The 22,460-nt window shown below is 31.5% G+C and overlaps 2 protein-coding genes across 2 annotated transcripts; both read left to right on the forward strand.

Annotated features, from left to right (window-relative positions):
- The first annotated feature begins 480 nt into the window (after window positions 1-480).
- LOC139523489 (uncharacterized) lies at window positions 481-7,809 on the forward strand. The gene is made up of 6 exons (XM_071317551.1): window positions 481-784; window positions 1,410-1,596; window positions 3,498-3,587; window positions 4,212-4,358; window positions 5,882-5,931; window positions 7,097-7,809. Exons 2-6 carry the CDS (start codon window positions 1,410-1,412, stop codon window positions 7,181-7,183), a joined length of 561 nt encoding a protein of 186 aa, XP_071173652.1. The 5' UTR covers window positions 481-784; the 3' UTR covers window positions 7,184-7,809.
- Window positions 7,810-13,298: 5,489 nt separating this feature from the next.
- LOC139523490 (uncharacterized) lies at window positions 13,299-20,569 on the forward strand. Its single transcript, XM_071317552.1, has 3 exons — window positions 13,299-13,417; window positions 16,745-16,845; window positions 19,736-20,569. Exons 1-3 carry the CDS (start codon window positions 13,380-13,382, stop codon window positions 20,509-20,511), a joined length of 915 nt encoding a protein of 304 aa, XP_071173653.1. The 5' UTR covers window positions 13,299-13,379; the 3' UTR covers window positions 20,512-20,569.
- The last annotated feature ends 1,891 nt before the right edge of the window (window positions 20,570-22,460 follow it).

Here is a 22,460-nt window from a genome sequence, read left to right on the forward strand (position 1 = left end):
TATGCATCTTAAGAATTGTACATCAAGATTACTTACAAGTATTAAAGTAGCTTGTTGTTCGGTGAGATACAAGGCTCTGTGTTGATCATGAAGTCCGTACTGTGACCTATTGAGATTCGACTCTTTGGCACTCACACTACATCTTTTTATACCTAAAGACATAGATAGCTGTTAATTTCTTTAATAAAAGGATCCGACTCCAATTTTTTCACGGAATGAATACCTACCTTATGAATATTTGTAGGTATAGAGTAGGATGTCCGTGGGTCTTTATTGTACAAATAAATTAAAATAATAAGGTGCATGACAAGTTGAAGTCTTTTTAAAAAAAGTTTCAGAAGGAACTCGCATGAACAGTTTGGAAAGGCTCGCAAAAAATTTGTCAAGGCTCACTAGTATGTAATTCCCTTTAATTCTCTGAACGATAATTTACTCTAAAAATAAATCAAAATGTACCGTTCAAAGTCACGTCTCGGTGTCGTACGTATGAATTGATTTTTTTCGAACTAGTATTACTATGTACACCGCTACAAATGCGGAAGTATGCATTCATGTCATTCATATGATTTAAGTCATAATATTCTAACCATAAACTTTACTATAAATAGAAATATTTCGAGTAGGTATTTAAACATGTGATATTTTGTAAAAATCGAAAGAGGAAGTTTGGACTTGAAGATTGTCCCATTTAATAATTTCCTTGTCGTTCTGTCATCACATTATTGTATTGCATTATTAGTTTAAGCACCGTGCCTACATCTGCCTTCCAACTTCAGTCTTAAAGGTAAGCCAACTTAACTTCTAGATTTTAGTGTATATTTTGGATAGAAAAGTATATAACCTTAAAATTATCAAGCGATGAAACTTGTCTAATAGGAAGGTCAAAGTATAAGATACATGTAGGTTGGGGTGTGATAGTATATACATTAATTTGTATTTAGATTCAAGATTTCTAATTTATGGTCATTTAAATTGCAACATTTTACAGAAGATCCCTTAAATTCACTGCATTAAAAATTAAAAGAAGATGTCATTGGTCCAAGGTTGACAAGAGAAAGATAAACATACATGTGGTATTTAGTTTTGAATAAGATTTTCTTTAAAAATTTTGTTTCCATTTAAACAATTAGAAGGGAAAAAACTAGGATAAAACGAAGGGCGGGGCAATTAAAAGTACATATACAATTTGACAACAGACAAATAATCCACATGATGATGCACAAAAAGTTTTGGTTGAACCATGGAAGTATTATAATATTATAATACTTCCATGGTTGAACAAAATAAACCTACAAAATATAATACTGATTTTTGTTTTACACATTCCGTTTTGTGATGGGTTAAAATCAATGAAAAGCTGTATATGGTAACAGGTCATGGGTAATTCTTGATATCTTTTTCTTCTGTAGATGGAACACATGATTTTGATATGTTTGGTATGTGTTGCTATGGCGACCGCATCCGGACATTTCAAATATTATAAAATGGAAAAGACAGAAAAGGTAGAGGTTCGAGAATTTGAAATGGACAGTAATCCATTCTCATTATTTGGGAAGAGGAAGTCCCTCCAACAAAGAGGAAATCTAACAAACTGTGGTAAGTTCTTATATAACAGCTTTTTAATTTACATGTATCAGGAACATTGTATATGCACTATATAGAATGAAATTCAAAACAGTGTAGCTGTGACCATTGATTGACACATTAAATTCATCCATTGACTGGGACAATTTAGGTGAACGTTTGTATGTAACGACCACTGCTCACTGTGTACTTTTTAAATACACTTTAACTATGGGGTCACCAAAGGTTTTCAACACATAAATAAAGTAATTCGAAAAATTAATCAGAAATAACACGATGTTTTGATTTATAGATATTATATAAATCAAAACATAAAGGTTATTCCTGATTAATTTTTCAAACTATTTTATAATTAAAGGCGTTAAGAAACCTTTGGTGACCCCACAGTTTAAATGTCTACCGTAGGTACGTCGTGAACAGTGGTCGTTACAGACAAACGTTCACGTATATTGTCCCAGTCAATGGATGAATTTCATATGTCAACCAATGACCACAGCTACGCTGTTTTGCATTTCATTCTATATATATCATGTATATATCAGGTAAATACACAGGATATTTGGTGCATAAGTTACTGAGAGATTCTCTAAGGACTTGATCATTTCCCATATCAAATATCCGGTTTTTTATATACTTAGACCTACGTTATTGAGGAAATAATTACACATGACGTATTTCCGCATTATCTTTAAAACTTGTATTTGAAAAGTCAAACAGTATATTTCACTGATGAGCATTTTGTAGACGAAACGCGCGTCTACCGCAATTACAAAATTTCAATCCTGGTATCTATAATGAGTTAATTTTACAACAGCTGGGTCGATGCCACTGCTGGTAAAGTTTTTATTCACCAACACATTTTTTGTTGACATGAACTATCATTGATATGATCATCCAATTTTTGTAATTATGAATTAACTGTTTACAAACTTTACATTACATACTGCAAAATCTGCAAACTGTTACAGCTCGATCCAACAAATGAAGAATAGACCAGTTTCTGTTATGTATTTTTAAACGAAACATTACTCGCTACAGAACAACTTTTTGCTGGTTGAATACAAATAATTACCATCTATAAAACTTTGGTCTCGTTGTTTTTTCAACTTCTACAAGTTGAGAGTTAAAATTTCTCAAATTTGTATCAACCGTACTGGAATCATGATGTACTCTTTGATGCATTCATCATGTTCATCATGCATCCATATCCACTTTCCGTTTCAGATTGTGCATATATTCTTGTTCATGGCCATTAATTATTAATTGTTCGTCGAATGTTTCTGATGAACTCCAAGTCATTTTTTTAATAGTTTTTTTAAGGCATGCGAAAGCATATGTTCCGCTTTTATTTCAATCAAATTTCTGTTTACTGATTACATCTAGCGGGGTATCAATATTAAAGTGAGCAATATCTACTCCGGTCATAAGTCAACTTGTTTGTTTTCCACGGTGGAGAGCGTTGCTATTGCGATTATTTAGTTGTTATGATGAAACGGAGGGTCATATTAAAAAATTCAGTCATATAAGCCACTGAATACTATACTTTAAATGGATGTTTATATCTGTTGAGGTTTGATAAAACCTGCGCAACATTATTGGTGTCGTTATCAACGAAATGCTGAACACGGATGGCTGATACGTACACACATACAATTGTCGTTATAGATTATGTGTAATGTATGTATAAAATTATTAGAATTTTCCTCTAAGTATAATTACTATTATAAATGTCAATGTCAATAACACAGCTAAATAATTTGTGACAAAACGACGATAATATTTACGAGAAATAAATAAAAACTAAAGTAGGGAAGATATGAAGAAGAAATAATGACATCATGCTAAATAAATGGGCCATAAACGACTATATGCATATTTATAGTTCTTTATAGGCTAATTATATATTGTTTCAGGTGATAAAAAGAACAAATTTTCTATCCAGTGGGAACCAAAAATTTTAAATACACAAGGTGTCGCCACTGTGTACTGGGATCTTGTAGCTCGTAAGTTATGTGTTCTTGTATCTATGTCAGATACATAAGTGAGCGTTTTATTAATACAACGGCAGCAAATACCAAAGTGTGATGTATATTGATAATAAAGTATAACAAATGAAAAACACGACTACATACATGTATCGAATCTACATGACTGCGCACATTACTATCAAATTTAGCGTGTACATTAAATATATTAAACAATTAAAGTATGTACATAAAAAAGATCTATAAAAGAGTAAATGTGCTATGATTACCAATAAGACACCTCTTCACAAGAGACCATATGACATAGAAATTAACAACTAATTAATGGTCGCCGTACGACCTTTAACAATGAGAAGAGCGCATACCGCATAGACAGCTATAAAAGGATGATGGCCAATGAGATAACTAATTAAAGGGCCTTATAACGAGCTTTTATCACAACAAATACATAATATGCGTCGTCATCGACATTTCAACTAAATTAACTATTTTCTGCCTTTGATATGAACAGAGGATGTGCTTCGAGGTCAATAAAGCACTTGGCGCAATTGTATGATTTCATACATGTAGATTTCTGTATGTCTTTTTTATTATCATCATCATCTGCATCGTTTTCGACATTAAAACTAAATATACTTTCAGCATGTGATATGGACAGCGGAAATGCACATATTGATGTGTACCTCCCTGAAATTCCGGACAGCCCAATATTTTCCCTAGACCAGAAAGGTACATGCGGGGACATAAAAAAGACAGTACCTAATTTAACATGTCCCATAAAGAAGGATGGTAAGTGTTAAATGATGATCTTATTCTTTAGCTTATAATCTTGAGATATGTTTTCTATATAACTATGTAGTTTTAAAAACAAGTATGGTATATTAAGCCTCCATATGTTAAACAGTGGTCACACATTTTTAGACACTGGGGAAGATGTACAAAAATGAATTAAGACAGGATAAATTATAAAGTATTTACAAAAAAATGTATATATATGGTCAATTAAGAAAGTAGTTATAAAATTAAAAATTGGGGTTATATATAAAGTGAACTTTACAATATGGAAAGATTTTGTAATGTAGATGATTATATACTGGATAAAAATATAATTCATCAGTTAGAAGTTAATATTTTTTTTATAAAACTGAATGGAGTACAAGGCTTGATTCTTATGGTCAAGGAAATAAGTTAAAAACTTATAAATTGTTTAAATTTTCATACTCTACTGAACAATATTTGTTGCAAAATATACCTATTCGATATCGCAGAGCATATGCGAAATGTTGATGTTAGTTTAAACATATCTATTTATAGTGGATTGGGAAACAAGTTTTGCATCTTATATTAATCCCTTTCCACTTTGCGGGTGCGAGTGCTGCCTTGTAGCGGCATTAGCCTACTCTTTTTCGAAATCTACAAGGGTGTCTTTAACGTGCAAGAGATATGGCTCTCTCTTATGGAGTAGCACCTTTAAAAATTGAAACTGGTCGTTACGAAAGATTAGATTTAGATAAAAGATTATGTTTCAATTGTGGTAATATAGAAGATGAAAAACATGTATTGTTAACATGTCCATTATATAAAGAGTTAAGGAAGTCTTTATTTATTGATATAATTCAACAAAAATGATATGTTTTTAACTTTGCCAGGTGATGAAAAATTTATATTTTTGTTCAAAAATGAAAATGTTTGTACATTTGTAGTTCTGTTGCCAAAACCTGCAATAATATTTTATTACGACGAAATAGTATCTTATACTGTTAAAAATCAGTTATTTTTATTATGTACATGTATCAGGTTTTATCCTTGGATGTGCATGTTGATATTGCACTTTTATGTTTTGTATAAATAACAAAACTTATGTTTTAATTCTGTTGTTTTATAATTGTATATAACAGTCTCTCGTAGTTCTTTTAAGAATGGCACATGCATTCTAAATTTTATATTGTGTACTTGATATTATATTGTGTTTATACTTGTATGTACGTGGTGAGACTTTAATAAACTATTGAATCTGAATCTATCATTTACATACTCTGTTATATGGATATAAATCCTTACACATAGATCGAAGGTGTAATTCTAGAATACATAATTATAATGATAAAGAGTACTATAAGTATACGTATCTGTCTGTACCCGTATCTTTTTTGCATACATGTATACGTTAATATTTCGCAAATGGTAAAATTTTATAGATATACATGTATAGATATTTACTATATAAAATATGAAGCATACTGTCAACCTTGATTGGATAAATTACTTCAAATAAAACCAAAAAAGTTAACTTTGTCTTATAAATGTTTCAGCCGAGATAAAGGGTCAGTTGACTGCCAGTGATTTGACAAGATTGCCAACCGTATGTATATTTTAGTCACTTTTCTTTAGTTTAACTTGACTGTATTACATGTAGTTGCAACGTCTTGCAAATCGGAAAAGTATTGTCATTTGTATAGAAGGGAAACAACGTGTAGCAACGTATAGCAAAGCATTGAGGCGTCTATAAACTTTTACAAAATGCATATGCACTCAGATCAGGTGGTTGCTAGCGTAGAATTGGACAATTTTGATAATGCCATGCATATTCAGAACAACTAGTATAAACTTACATTATTTCAGGTCTTTAAGTTGCGTGAACGGGATGTATGGGTTTGATGTTTTCATTGCCATTTAATAAAAAGATATGACTGTACTGGATAAGGTCGCAAATTGGTCAGTTATCTTTAGACCCATCGAGGAAGTTTTTGCTTGGTCAATGGATATGCGAGGTGGTCCCATTCCCTCAAATAGTGTTTTGTATTTGATGTAGTTCGGACGTGACTAGTACGTATTTATAACTTTAGGCTGTAAATAGTTTCCTCTTTCCTTTTAAAACGAAGAAAACCTATTTAGTCAACGCAAGTGATCACATTATTATATTGATTTTACAATTTATTGTTTTTCATAAAGTATATTTCCGTATTTATTTAGAAATACTATTCAAGATTAATTCGAGGAAGGACTTTTTCTTTTTCCCGAGGCTACACTGATTTTATGACGATAGCATGTCTTTGGTATTAATCTTTGTTGAATTAATTTACGACTTTGTTTAGAATCGAATTAAGATCTTTGCTTGGCATGTGTTGATCCTATATTGTTATATTGCTGTCTGTTTGTGTTCAATATCCTGTTGCGTTACTGTCTCATTTTAAAAAATGACTTACAGTGCTAATTCTTTGTATAGATAACTAAAAAGTGTCGTTGCGGTGACATGTTAAAGTTTAGTCTAACTTAAGCCTTCGGTGAGATTTACTTTGCAGGGAAAATTTTATTGTTTAATTGGTTTATTATACAGAGATTCACTGAAGCATGACTGTGGCGGCCCCTCTCGTGGAAGTCAGTGGTCCCTTGCCTTATACAAAGTTTTGGATTCGCCACTACTTTCGCGTACATATTGCCAATTTACTAAATGTGATACATGTACCTTTCAAAGTTGTATTTCTCTTTCATGATCACATCTGCTTGGACATTTTTATTTTTTGCAGGGAAATTACACGATAGAGGTCAAGATAACGAACGACAAAAACGAACTGTTTGCTTGCGGACGAGCCAGTGTGGAACTTACCCCTTGAAGAGCTGACAAGTCAATCTGAGAAAACGCAAAATAATCTATTTTCTTTTATTTATACCTTTTTGTAAATGATTTTCATCACAGATTTTTTTCCAGATTTTTTTTACATCAACAATTTATTTCGTCAAATGAGCATTAGACCCCAAAAACTCTTAACATAGATCTGACTTTCTTGTTATTAAAATGCTTAATATTGTCTTTTTGAAGTGTAACCTCTATTTTATCTAGAGGTTTTATTTAGACTTCTCTTATTCTCTCACATTACAAAAGCTTCCGCGAATAAGAAGGTTGTACATTGCTATTGTATATTAGAAATTATTATTTCCTGTTTCATAATTGGCATTGTACCATACAGTACATAACTATAATTATATTAATAGACTAGACTAAGCACATATTCAAAATGATAATCGATTGGGTCCTTAGCAACTTAGATTTAAAAACATACTTTTGTTTTATTTTCAATAAATATAGAAGTAAGTAGATGTGATATGATTGCCTACTACGCAACTACATTGTATCCACAAAAAACTAAATGACGAGGATATCATGTGTATATATATTTTTGATTTCTATTTTTAAAAATCATTTCATTTTCTTTTTTAAATAAATCTTGATATCACATGTTGTTATGTGTTTGAAATATTTTAAAATTGTCAAACTCTTCCTGGGGTTCATGAACTATTTCCTTTAAATTATTTACGTTAGAAGGATGTTTGGGTTTTACGTGGACAAACAAATATTTTCTACTTTGAATATTAGTAAGCAATCAAATGTTTTAACAACGTACACGGAACAACATATCTCCCTCCGGATCAATGTTGCATATATTTTCAATTATACTAATTTAAGATAGAAACATACTATTTTTTCCTGATGCACTCTATTCTTTATTCATGAGATTTTGAATCATCAATCTTTTCGAGAGAAAAAAAACAACTTCTACTACTACTTCAACTCTTCCATCGCCGCCGTCACCTTTTAATACAAAAGTGAAAAGTAACCAGAGCATGAGACTAAAACACCAGTCTTATTGATACATTTGTAACTATAGGTTAATAATGATATGATATACAAGGATATGTTGTAAAGATAAAAGAAGTGCGGAGACCAGTCAATGAGACAGAAGTTGCGGAGACCAGTCAATGAGACAGAAGTTGCGGAGACCAGTCAATGAGACAGCAACCAAACACAACAAATACAAACAAATATATAATAAATTACTACTGTCTAGCTGCAAAATCAGACAACAAATCCAAATGGAGAGGTCAAATAAAAATCCACACTTATAAATGACAACACCCGTATAAAAAAAATAGTAGTTGCTTAAAATATCTATGATAAGAAGTAAAATAGAAAATTCAGTTCAGGACCAGTGAAAGTGACCAGATGATCGAGAGAAAGTATGCATAATTATCTGCCTCATGATTCCATCCCTAGTTTGTATATTTATTTAATATGCCTCGATCATTATTTTCTTTATAAATAATCTGTTTTTTTAAACTAGGATTAGTTGATATATACGTGTATACCCCGCCATTTATTTTCTGTTGTCTTTTTCGATAAAATAATAGTAAGTGTATTATCATCTCTGATACAGCTATTGACCTCGGCTACGCCTTAATGCAATTATAGTTGAACCTCGGGAACAATGAACGTACCATTCTACTCATAGCCAGTCAATAAGTAAACAATATACGTACGTGATCTGCATCTAAGCCATTTTTTATGGTGGAGGTCGTGTTGCACAGTCTTTAAAAAAGTAAGAATTAAGATGTGGTATGATTGTCAATGAGACGTCTCCCCACCAGATACCAATTAACTGACATTAAATTTTAAAACTATAAGTCACTAGTACGGCCTTCTACAATCAGAAACACACATACCAATTAAGGCCCTGCAATGACAAATGTAAAACAATTCAAACGAGTGTCTAAGATTAAAGTATCAATCAGTTCACATCCAATATTTGATGGTTTTAGCGTATAAAAGCACACCCAACATTCAATGAATATATTGTATAAAAGTCATTCACAGTCGGAGAAAAACATGATCTTGTGAATGCCAAAATTAAGGTATCGACAGGATGCAGAACCGTTAATGTACATATATCGGTGTGTATAAAATACTATTTAGTTTAGTTTTTATTTACTGATAAGGAATTCAATAATAAGTATACCGATAAAACTATTTTCAAAGCTCTAATCACAAGGCTGAGTTGGTAACTTTTAAATTCACTAAGTTTACCCGGATCGTTTATGGACTCAGAATACAACATGGTCGTAAAAATTAGGACACCCTATTCCGTTTGTAATCATTCTTCTTTGGGTACAGCCAAACATCCAAACCAAATATTTGTATCAATGGAGGCATTTGGTAAAGGTTTTGAACAATATGTGACGAAAATAAGCCTTGACTCAATAATATAACAGTTCAAAATATGTACACAAATTACGTTCATTGAAATCCAAACCGTCCCAATAAACACTGACAAAGCCGGGAAGAATTGGGATATAAACTCCGTGAGATCGTGCCATAGGAACATCACCGTCCAAAAAATTAAGAAAATAGAATGTTGGTTACTTCGCGACAAAATGTCATATAGATAACGGTTAGTTTTGTTAAATTTATCAATTGAATGGAATTTATAATGAACTTTGCTGAGTTTGGCCATTAACTGTGATTAATGATAGTACAAGAACATGTCTGCTATTAAAGTGGGACAACTTGTGCCCATATCAATACCCTCACCAACCGGTACACACGATTGCCCAAACGTACATAAATGATGCCAAGAAGAAAATACATAGCATCAATCATTTAATTACATCTCCGGTTAGAATATATCTTGCATATTTACCTTTGTCAGTAGAAAAGAGTGTATGTGAGTTGCAGCAACTGCAATAAGATTTTTCAAACGATCAAATAACCAAACAGGAACACGTTTGCTTGATAAGATTGTTTGATCGTTTAGTGTAAAGAGTTGAAAAGTCAAAACCGTCAACAATATTAATGGAAAAAGGAAAATGAAAAGCACACTCGTTATTCATCTCTTGAAAGGTTAGAGCAGAGCAAGTAACGTAATTCACACCACGCACACGTAATAACGTATGTTTCAAATGAGTTGCTGAAAAAAATAAATATAATAAGACTATTCGGTGCTCATAATCAAGAATTAAGAAGTTGCAATATACCACATTAAAAAGATAAATGTGTTAGGCTGATTCTTGCCGTTTTGGTCATTGCTATGGTCCCATTTAACTGATTTTGGCTGTCAAACGTCCAAAGATGTTTTAAGATTAATGTATTTTTCAAAATCAAAGCAACACGATGTGTCTTTCTACGAATTCGAAGGCAATGTGTTGAATTCTAGATAATTTTTGATGTACTGTTTTGTGCTGTTCGGTTGCCATTCTCTCAAACCTCGTTATATAAATAACAGCTAACACAAATCAAAGCTAAAATTATCGTTATTGGTTCGATCGTATTGAAAAGGTGACATCAGAAAAAGTGGAAAAAAATCATCAATAAAGTTAATGTCAAAAAAGCAACTGGAGAAGATGGGATACCAGCAAAAATAGTTAAAGCAAGTAAATCTGTCGTTGCACCTCAGCTGACCAGTCTTATTAATTTGACTGTGAACACGGGCATATTTCCAGACAAACTTAAAGAAGCCCAAGTTACACCCTTACAGTTGTACATAAAAAGAGCGACCCACTACTGAAATCAAATTACAGACCAGTCAGTGTGTTACCTATTTTTTTTTTAAATTTTACGAAAAGATATTTGAAATACAGTTATACGATTTCTTTGATTCCATTTTTAATCCTTATCTAGGTGCTTTCCGTAGAGGACATGGATGTCAGACTACGTTGCTCAGATTACTGGAAGACTGGCGTAAAGCTTTAGACAAAAACTTATATATAGCTGCAGTTCTTATGGATTCATCAAAAGCTTTTGACTGCTTACCTCATGAAATTGTACTAGATAAATTACTAGCATATGGTGTTTCTCCAAATTCAGTATCTTTATTAAAATCATCTCTTTCTGATAGAAAACAGCAAATTAAAGTAAACGGTGTTCTGAGTAGCTGGGCGGACATCCAAAAAGGGGTACCCCAAGGTTCCATATTGGGGGCCCCTTTTATTTAATATCTTCATAAATGATATTTTTCAAAATCAAAGCAACACGATGTGTCTTTCTACGAATTCGAAGGCAATGTGTTGAATTCTAGATAATTTTTGATGTACTGTTTTGTGCTGTTCGGTTGTCGTTCTCTCAAACCTCGTTATATAAATAACAGCTAACACAAATCAAAGCTAAAATTATCGTTATTGGTTCGATCGTATTGAAAAGGTGACATCAGAAAAAGTGGAAAAAAATCATCAATAAAGTTAATGTCAAAAAAGCAACTGGAGAAGATGCCATTGGAATACCAGCAAAAATAGTTAAAGCAAGTAAATCTGTCGTTGCACCTCAGCTGACCAGTCTTATTAATTTGACTGTGAACACGGGCATATTTCCAGACAAACTTAAAGAAGCCCAAGTTACACCCTTACAGTTGTACATAAAAAGAGCGACCCACTACTGAAATCAAATTACAGACCAGTCAGTGTGTTACCTATTTTTTTTTTTTAATTTTACGAAAAGATATTTGAAATACAGTTATACGATTTCTTTGATTCCATTTTTAATCCTTATCTAGGTGCTTTCCGTAGAGGACATGGATGTCAGACTACGTTGCTCAGATTACTGGAAGACTGGCGTAAAGCTTTAGACAAAAACTTATATATAGCTGCAGTTCTTATGGATTCATCAAAAGCTTTTGACTGCTTACCTCATGAAATTGTACTAGATAAATTACTAGCATATGGTGTTTCTCCAAATTCAGTATCTTTATTAAAATCCTATCTTTCTGATAGAAAACAGCAAATTAAAGTAAACGGTGTTCTGAGTAGCTGGGCTGACATCCAAAAAGGGGTACCCCAAGGTTCCATATTGGGGGCCCCTTTTATTTAATATCTTCATAAATGATATTTTTTATTTTGTTAAACATACATATGTAGTACATTATATGATTATGCGGACGACAATACTCTGTCTTTTAGTAGTCCAGATTATGACCATCTCATATCCATATTAGAATCTGACAGTCTCGAGTGCTTATTGATTGGTTTAAAGAAAATAAGATGCAGGCAAATCCTGATAAATTTCAAGTTATTGCTGTAGGGAAAAAAACCTTTGCAAAAAATCCATCTATACAAATTTAGCAAAATATTTTATCACGTGAAGAAACAGTAAAGTTACTTGGAATTGATATTGATTACCAACTAAAATTTGATGCACATATAAGTAATTTGTGTAGAAAGGCCTCACAACAGCTGAATGTTATTTAAGAGTCTTGTCAAAATCGACTGATGAAAAAGGACGGGCTCTTTCGGGTTACCACATGAACAAAGTAAGATCACAAAATTACTGGACTCCGAGCCGAATTATCATAAAACATTGTAAAAAAGAGTCCCTAATCAACATGATGAAATGGCAAAATCAAAAGCTCAAACACATCAAACGAATGGATAACAACTGTCACATTGCTGACTTGGTACAGGCGTGTTCTCATTTACAAAAATGGCAGATTAAACCAGCTGGTTTAATTGCTTGCTAAACCCCTCACTTATATAGACTGTCGTCTAAAATTTCATGACAATGATGAGTGAACAAAAAATAACCAGACACAATACTAGGTAAACTGAATGTCTATAATGCCACAGCAGTCAACATTGTGGTATCATCTAAATCACATAGAGAGAAACAAACAAACAAAATAGCAAATATTAACCATGGAAAAAAACACAAGCGACAGGTTGTATAAACACAGACTGGCTGGCCACGTCATTTACAATGTAAGATGCATATAGACAATGAAAAGGATCTTTTAAAGTGATTTTTGTTTTGTTTTGAAAATTATGATGCATTGTGTTGAAAATGGACTTTCTCTGATGTCCAAGTGAATTCATATTTGCAAATATCGAAAAATATAAATTAATAGTTCATTGTAGTTTAGTTTTTAAATTCATTAAGTGGGTAATAGTGTACTTTTTTTATGGTTCCGATAAAGAACCATCCTAACATGTGTTTTATTTCTTACTGGTGCCCTGTTTCTCAGTTTCGCAGTGACCAGATCTTGCTTACAAATCATGACAACATTGAGACATTCGATAAGAAAACTTATCAGGTAGACAGCAAATTAAATTCTAAAGAAAATAGCTTATTTTAGATTCAATTGAAGTCTTTATTCCATTACATCATACATTTATAGCATGTGACACAACATCGAGAAGCTCTATTGATAGCAACTTTATTATTTACAGATAGAACTTCCGATTCCTGTGACACAATATGTACATGTATATATTTCTCAATTTGAAAATAAATATTTCAAGAGACTCCGTCCACAGTTCTATAGTCTGTATAATGCTTTCCTGTGATGTACTGTTTGCACCACTGCCCCAGGTTAGGGAAGATTTCGGCACCTTACTACTGTAGTTTTAATCTGCAGCATATCATGCACATGTTCTAAGTTATGAGCCTGTTGTTCGGTGCTTGTCATTTGATTGTGTGGTTCTTAAGGGCATATAATTTGTTATTTTCGTGAGGTCAAACTGACATATCGGGGAAAAGATTCAGTTTTCGACTGATTTTTATCATTATTGACATTCAAACTCATCTACATTGTAACTTGAAAACGAGTTCATGGACCCCTCTGTTTTAAAATGCCATTTGGTTTGATTAGGTAAGAAGATTATTTGTGCCAATCTTCACGAAAATGTAAACAGTAAATAGTGTAATTTTTTTAAATTTGATAACTACAATGTAATTATGCAGCAAAAAATGATGTTTTTTACTACATTCGTGAACATTTGATAAATATGAGATATTTGAAAAACAAATGGCACATATTTAAAGAACATTTATATAAAACAGAATTTACATATAATTTAACAAAAAACAGCTTGTGTTTATCTTTTAAAACAAAAAAGTTATGTATTTCTGTCGAAAGGAAAAATACATCCACAAATCTGAATTTGTAGCAAATATTTTAAAAAATTTGGTCTTCATTTTTTAATACTCAAAAAGTAGCACATGAAGGTATATTTTTTATTACATATTTGATTTAATCTGGCAAAAAATAGCCTATACATGCTATATGCAAATTGTTAGCAAAATTTCAATATGGGATCAAAACTGTATTGTACAATGTATGCCCTTAAAAGTGTTTCTCATGTTAATTGATTAAACCATTGGTTTTCCTGTTTAAAATGTTTAAATTGTTTTGTTCTAGCCATTTTTGAGACCCTCTATCATGTTTATACATGTTACAGCTTGTTCAGTGTGAGCCAAGGCTCTGTCTTGAAGGCTATATTTGGACATAATTATTTTTAAATTTTGACTAGGATGGAGAGTTGTCTCTTTAACTGTTAATAAACACATCTTATAAATATGAATATTGCCATCATGGCCATTGATAAAAAAAAATGAGAAACGATATTTTTTAACTAATTTGTTCACATTTCCCTGTCAGCATGGTCAGCTTTTTGAAAAATGGATAAGGATCATGTCACTGATAAATAGCTGTATTACAATGTATTAAAATAATTGAAAACTAGTTTAAAGGCTTTACATATAAATAAATATATAGCAGCAACATGAACAATATTGATTGAGTTGTCAGAGGCTTTGGATTGTTTGCTTCAGGACCTCCATCTGCTATAAAATTAAAATATATTTCTTCTCAAACAGTTTGAAAGTTATTTATGATAGAATACATGGAATAGAATGGGTTAATGTAGGTTTTAATTCCAGCGCCTGTAAATTAATGTTCAAAGGGGTGTCAAAAGATTCAGACTTGTATCATGTCTATAATGGCATTATTTAATATTTCTTTAAATGACATTTTATTCAGTCAGGGGTACTACTTTTCAAGTTATTTTTATTTACTTGAAGAAGTAAAAAAAAATATACACATATAAGTAAATAAATAATGTTTGAATAATTAATCTCCCCTTAATTTTCTAAAAATTTTACTTGTATAAGTAAATTTGTATTACAATCCCACAAAAGTCTTCAAGTTTTGAGATGTAAATTTATGCCTTTAATGATTTTTCTCAGGTTTGCTCATTTTTTTTTATTAGAGTTCGATGTCTCATCTCATTAATTCAACAAAGAAACTGATTGAGCAAAGATCTTAAATATTTGGACAAGGCCTTCAAAAGTTGCTCCTTTGGGGCTTGTAAATGAGCAGTGTTATGAAGATAACAGACAAATGGGATTTTCATTGTCCATGAAATTACACTTAAGTGATTAGTAAAGACATCTGCAAAGAGCAGATAATTTAAAATTCCATATGGGCAAAGAAATCATAAGAATTCAATTAAAGAAGATAGGATGACTTTTTTACTTCTACAAGTAAATTATCTGAATGTCTAAGGGACATAACTCAGCCAAATTTTTTTTTACCTATATACAAGTAAATAAAATTCACTTGTATACATGTACATGTAAGTATCCTTCAAATTTACTTACATGTATATGTTGTGTACAAGATGTAAGTTTGTACAAATTATAATTTGTACAGGGTTTTTGTACAAGTTATAAGTTTTATGACACCTTCCTTCTTGCAACAGGTGAAATAGGTGTATCTTATAAAATGTACCAGTGGAATGTTTTAAATTCAAAATATTATACTTCAACCTAACATCTAGTGCTATTCTCCTTGTCTTCAAACTGGAAATGAGGATACCTGAATGGTTTAAATTCTAATTTTATTTTTTTCCTTATACCATATTCATCTCCATACACAATCTTTGTGTGGTCTTATAATGTTTTTGTATCAATGCTCAGTATTAGACTGTATCATGAAGTTGTAAAAAATATGACAGAAATATTCGAAACAAAAGACTGTGTGCTTGCATCATCCATTTGTGTTCAGTAGGTCATAAAACACTGATAACTTGTACAAAATATCTGTACAAATTATAATTTGTACAACATTACAACTTGTACACAACATATATAAGTATATTAATATTACTTCTTCAAGTAATTAAAATTAACTTGTACAAGTAGTACCTCTGACTGTTATTTGAATGACTCAACATTTTGTTCAAATATATGCAGATAATATTCTACAGTGTAAATAAATTATTTACTACTTACTACTCTAGAAGATAAAAGTAAAATTTAAATTGATTGGTTCTCAATACATGTAAATAAAGCTAATCCAGAAAATTTAAGGCAATAGTTCAGGTAGAAAACTAACATGACTGAAGACAAAAACAATACAATTTTTGTTTGTAGATGATATTGAAATAAAATGCAAAAATGAGGTTAAACATTATTTTTTTATCAAATAAATAGAAAAAAAGATAGAAAAAAATTCAGCAAAGAGCTCCAAGATTTATGAAGACTATTAGGCAAGTCTTGGAGTTCTACATGTACATGTACATTTCTTTTACGCTAGATCTGCAAATTAAAATTTAATGATTTTTTTTATTATTGACAGAGCATATCCATCACTGAATTTGAGGTTGAATGTGAATAGCAAGCAAAATGAAGTAGATATTGTGTTACCAGGGTTACGATATGATGATATGGATCATTTTGGTAAGTCAGATGAAATGTATACATGTTAAGTCATGACAATACAAATGTATATGGACCATAATTTGGTATTCGGCCTTTGGTTTCTTTTTGTATCCTTTTTTATAAGTTCTAAAATTTTAACTTTTATTTTGCGGGTTGTGTTGGTTTTAGAATAGTATGAATGGAACAATTGAGTTTTTCGAGAAAAAATTAATACATTTTGATTCACCATTTACATGACAGGAAACCAAACAGGAAACCAATCTTTATTTTCTTTATTTTGCACAATATAATTCAAAAGGCATAAATAAACACCATTACTAGTGTTACTTGCTTCATGTTAATATTTAAAATCTATTTTCAATGTTATATTAAAGTTTTTTTTAAACTTGACAGGAAACCATAAGAAACCGAAAGCATTTTTTTAGTTTTATTTTATTGCAAAATCTGCTTAAAATAATCTGAACAGTATATTTTTTCTTAAAATCCATCTTAAATGTAACAGTATTATAAAACTCCTAAATATGTGCTTGTTTTGAAAACAATTAGTACAATTTATTCAGAATTTTTCCATATTTTCTTCATTGATACAGGATACCATAATCGTTGTATCTTGATGTTTTGGCCAAAAAAATATATTTATATTTGGTTTTGAAATTCCAGTTATATAAAATTTATTCCAAATCATTGGCAATGTAAAATTCTTTAAATCCAGTAAAGAAAAAAACTTTTAACTTGGAATTATAATCTTTAAAATAGGCACCATGTGATATTTGTGACCTGTACACCATCTACATGGTTTCCACATTTTAACCTACTTTAGTGGGATAAAATCAATAAAGTACTTCCTTTCAAGTCATGCCTGGTAAAAGTTTACTTTTCCTTTGACAAGTTTATTGCGTTTCTGAAAAGTGTTTGCAGAACATGAATAAAAAAAAATAATTAAAAATTGTGACAAAGTTACCAACTTTGTACATTCCTAGTGTAAAGGTATATTAACATGCATTTTTCATTTAATTATCTTTATTCACCTAAAATATCCAGTGATATTTACTGCTGAAGCAAAATCAATCCAACGAACATCGGCACCATGATAAGAGACGTAATTTCGATTGAATTTTCCAAGGACCCTTTACATCGTTATTGGGAAACGTAGTGTGTTTAAACGTCGGTCAAATTTGAAATCGATTTTGTCAAGTCATTCGGCATTTATTTTCACACAAGATCATATGTAACATTATGCACATAGGAATAATAATAGACCCCTGGCGCAATCTCTTTGAAAATTGTATTTTCCTTTTTTAAACAAGTCGAAACAAGTCTACAGATTATGTTTGCTAACATCCCGTTGGAAACAAAAACAATGTTTAGAACTAGTATATCGTATGTCCGGCTGTAAGGGCCTGATCACATGTTAGTCACATGTTTCACGTATGACCGGAAATGATTAGAACTTAAGGACAAAAACAATTTTAATAAATAACTGGACTTCTGTTTCGTGTGAAATGTAACGCATAACGATAACGTCATTTTCTTACTTAATTATTACGAAGATCAAAACAAGAATGTAAATCATCTCTGATTTACCTGTTTTAACATCTCGCGAGAGTTCATATTTGCATATTGTTTTTAAGAATTCTATTACAACAAAGCAGATTACATCATCTAAAATTTGCGTTACGAAATCGGACACAAAAATCACGCCACTGTTCTTACATCTGCTACATAAATACTTATAGTTCTCGGCATTTTCTTCTCACTATTCTTATTGTTCGATGTTCTTTGTTATTTGAAAGCAAAAGTTACGAATTTGCCGGTGACGATTATCTATAAATCAGTCAGCGTTATGCTCTTCGGAAGCAAAAAGTAACGCGAGAAACGACACAAAAATACGGTTGTAGAATCTTTGAAATTCGTATATTTCAATTTTTTTCTAGGGAAGAGTAGCATACACTTGTATGTTAATAAAAATAATGGCATCTTTAGATGTAGTTACAACTTTTCTTACAGTAATTCAAATTTTATCACTTTTCTATAGTTATAGGAAACGGAGCCCAATAGCAAATTATGGTCCATATGTGAAATGTGAACCTAGCATTTGTAAAAAGATAGTTTACCAAAAAAAAATTTAGGTCGAGAGTTAACCACTAGGCCATGAAAGGCTGGCAAGTGTCCAGTTTATTTAGCAAATATTATATAAGGCATTAGTTACATAATAGTTTACACATGTGTTAAGAAGTTGTACATGATACATGTAAGAGATAACAAAAAATATGTGTGTGCATGTACCAACAAACCACATCAACCACATTAAAATGAAAAGAAAAACATACAGTGATAGTGAAAAGATGAAATATTCTTCTATAATAAAAAGATGCAGTCAATAAAGTCAAGCTCAGGTCATGTTTATATATACTTTGATATGTAAGTAAATTTTACTAGAATCTATACTTGTAAGATTTGTTATTCTGAACTTTTTATGACCCACCTAGGTGCATTATTTTTTTTCGGTCTGTTAGTTCATTCTTCCGTTAGTTCCTCCGTCTGACCTTCTTCAGGTGGAAGATTTTGGTCAACAATGGTCAAGGTAGTCTTGATGAAGTTGGAAGTTCAATCGACTTGAAACTTTGTACACATGCTCCCTTTGATATGATCTTTCTAATTTTAATGCAAAGTTAGAGTTTTGACCCAAATTTCATGGTTCACTGAACAAAGAAAATTATAGTGCAAGTTGCCATCTGTGTACTATGGACACATTCTTATTTTAATTTTACTTTAGTACATCTGTTATACATTGTTAAACATGTTATATGTGTTACACAAATGTATCCTACTAAAATACTTAATTGCATACATGTACATGTAGCATACCCTTTAGCTTGTATAATTTGTGTACCTTCTTTCCAAAAAGGTCAACCAGACATATGGAGGGTATTTGACATGATGAATACAGTAGAGACGGCAGCATTTTATAATCAAGAGTCATTCCTAGACTATAATACCTTACTGAAACAAAACTACACAACCATTACCAAAGCTTGCTCAGTTGATATTAAGAAGGACTTTTATGAAGTTATTACTCCCAAAGCTCCAGTGGAAGTTAGTTGTAAATTGAAACGGGTCGGAAATACCTCATTCACTACAGTTGTAGAACTTTGTTGTGGCGGGAAAATGAAACCATCAGTTTCCTGTAAAAATATCCATACAATTATCAATGTGAATGAAAATAGCGTGGAACAAATACCCGAATGGTGGAGAAAACGTTATGAGATGAAGGAAAATGCTGACGAAGATAAAAATCATCGAGCTACGTTCATAAATCCTCAAGAAAAGCCAACAGACACATTCTATAATGAATTTTCCGTCCCATTAAGTGATACTGACATCAGGCATAAAACTCGCTGTGCTTCTTACTTTCAGTATTTTATTGAAAATGCCAGCATTGCCTCAAACAAACAGTTTTACAGAAATATTCAAAGAAACTTTCATGAATTTCATATCAAGAAATTTAATTTGTTATACCTCCAAACAAGTAAATGGGGTGACGGGTTATATTCAGAGAGCTGGGAAGATGAAAAAAATCCTCTAATACTGCATTGTCAGATCAGTTCACAGATTGATAGAATTCCAATATGGTATGGACAGATATCATTGTTCTCCGAGGCATTTGGTGTGCACAACCAATAACATTTGATGATCAAATTAACATTGTATTTTTTTTTATGATATTAAATTTGAAATACCTTGTGTAGTTTATAGTTTTGCACTTCTGAACATTAAGGAAACGTTTCTCTAGATAAGAAATAGGTCAAAAGTCCATGTAGGTCAGATATTAATTTATAAAAGAGGGACAAAAGATACCAAAGGGACAGTCAAACTCATAAATTGAAAATAAACTGACCTTACTCAGACAGTTGTAAAGGCATCATTGTACACAATGTCCTATGAGACTGTTTTATTCCAACTTTTGTTTGGAATTATACCAGATGGGTTACACAAACCTATGGCACAGTGGTAAAAATTGATCTGGCTTATCCCAGTCCAACAATCTAATGGTCATGGTAGATTGAACATGTTGAGACCTGGTTTAATAGCTAACCAAACCTCCCACTTATATTGCAATGCTTAAAATATGGTAAAAATAATAACACTAAGTGACAGGAATACGATAGAAACAAACACAAGAACTCTTAGCACAGAGAAATCCACAAATAAATAATATAATAGTACATTACAACATGTAACTGCAGAATAAAAATGGATATCCCCCTTAATGATGCATTAGTGGCCCACAAAAGAGTACAGAAATGTAGATAAAGTAAAAACTGTTAACTAGTATGTATGTTAACTGAACAAAATTATCAACAGGGCTAGGTCTATAAATGTGTCAAGTGTACAGAAGACTTTTCTGATAGAATTGTCTGCCCTTTAACATGCATGCATATGTTAAATGATGATTTCAGACATATTATGCAAAAACATGTATGTGCAGCTGTGTAAGTGTAGTTAAAAACTAAAAGCTGTAAATATGATACGTAAAATAAGATCTGCAATTAAAACAGTATTGTCGTAATTGTCAGCTGAATCTTTATAGAAAATTCATTTTTATAAAAAGAAAAAGCAACAAAAAAGATCTACAAATAGGTCAACAAAGACAAATTTGAAGGTTTTTATATGACCGCAAAAATTTATTTTGGGTCGTATAATGGTATGATTTTGTTGTTGTCTGTGTCTTGTCAAAGACCCATTTAGTTTCCGGACAATAACTGTAGTTAAAGTGTATGGATCACTATGAAATGTTGTAAGAAGGTTGGGATTGATTTTGGGGATGATAGTCCAAACCGTTCAGGAATTCGGGGCCAAAACAAGCATTTTTCTAGTTTCATGAAAATAATTTGTGTATAAGTATTTTGATTGCTCTGACATTGTACCACACTTTTTAATTCCACAAATAGAAGGTTAGGGGTTATGGTGCCAATAGTATATAAATTAAGGGGGCTCGCGGGTCTAAATTATTTTTTTTTTAATATAAGATTTCGCTGTATTTTTCTATGAATGAACTTTATCTTATACTTGATAGAAATATAACATAAAAAAATGGGGTCACCGTCCATTTACGCTCACAATCTGCCTTCGAAAGAAGGATACATTTTAATATCGAAATAAAAAAAGAACTAAATTACAGAAATCGCTTAAATTTTACAATAGTTTAGTTTAAGTACAGCTTATTTGAAAATAATAATAATAAATATAGGTCACCGATGATTTAAAAAAGATGTTTCAATTTTAGTACCAACAATTGGCTATTTTGCACCAAAGGGTGATAATTTGGAGCTTTTTCAATGATGCATACATTTTAAAAGTCATCTGGAGCCAAAACGAATTGATTTATTGCCATAAATGGGGCATAAAAATAGTAAGACTTGTTTCATACCCGCCAACTTTTAAAAGTTCCCATGTTTTTTTTAGTGCGCGGCAACAATTTTAACGGTTACAATTTTTAGCGAAGTATTTTGCACCTTCTGGATTGTCTAGAAAAAGTGTCATATTTGTCATATTTGTATGATGAACTTACATGCCTTTTTGTTTGTTCTACCTGTTCTTGTATCGTTTGTATTGATGTCGGCATCGACATT

Source organism: Mytilus edulis, chromosome 5 (genome assembly GCF_963676685.1).
Source record: "Mytilus edulis chromosome 5, xbMytEdul2.2, whole genome shotgun sequence".
NCBI lineage: Eukaryota > Metazoa > Mollusca > Bivalvia > Mytilida > Mytilidae > Mytilus > Mytilus edulis.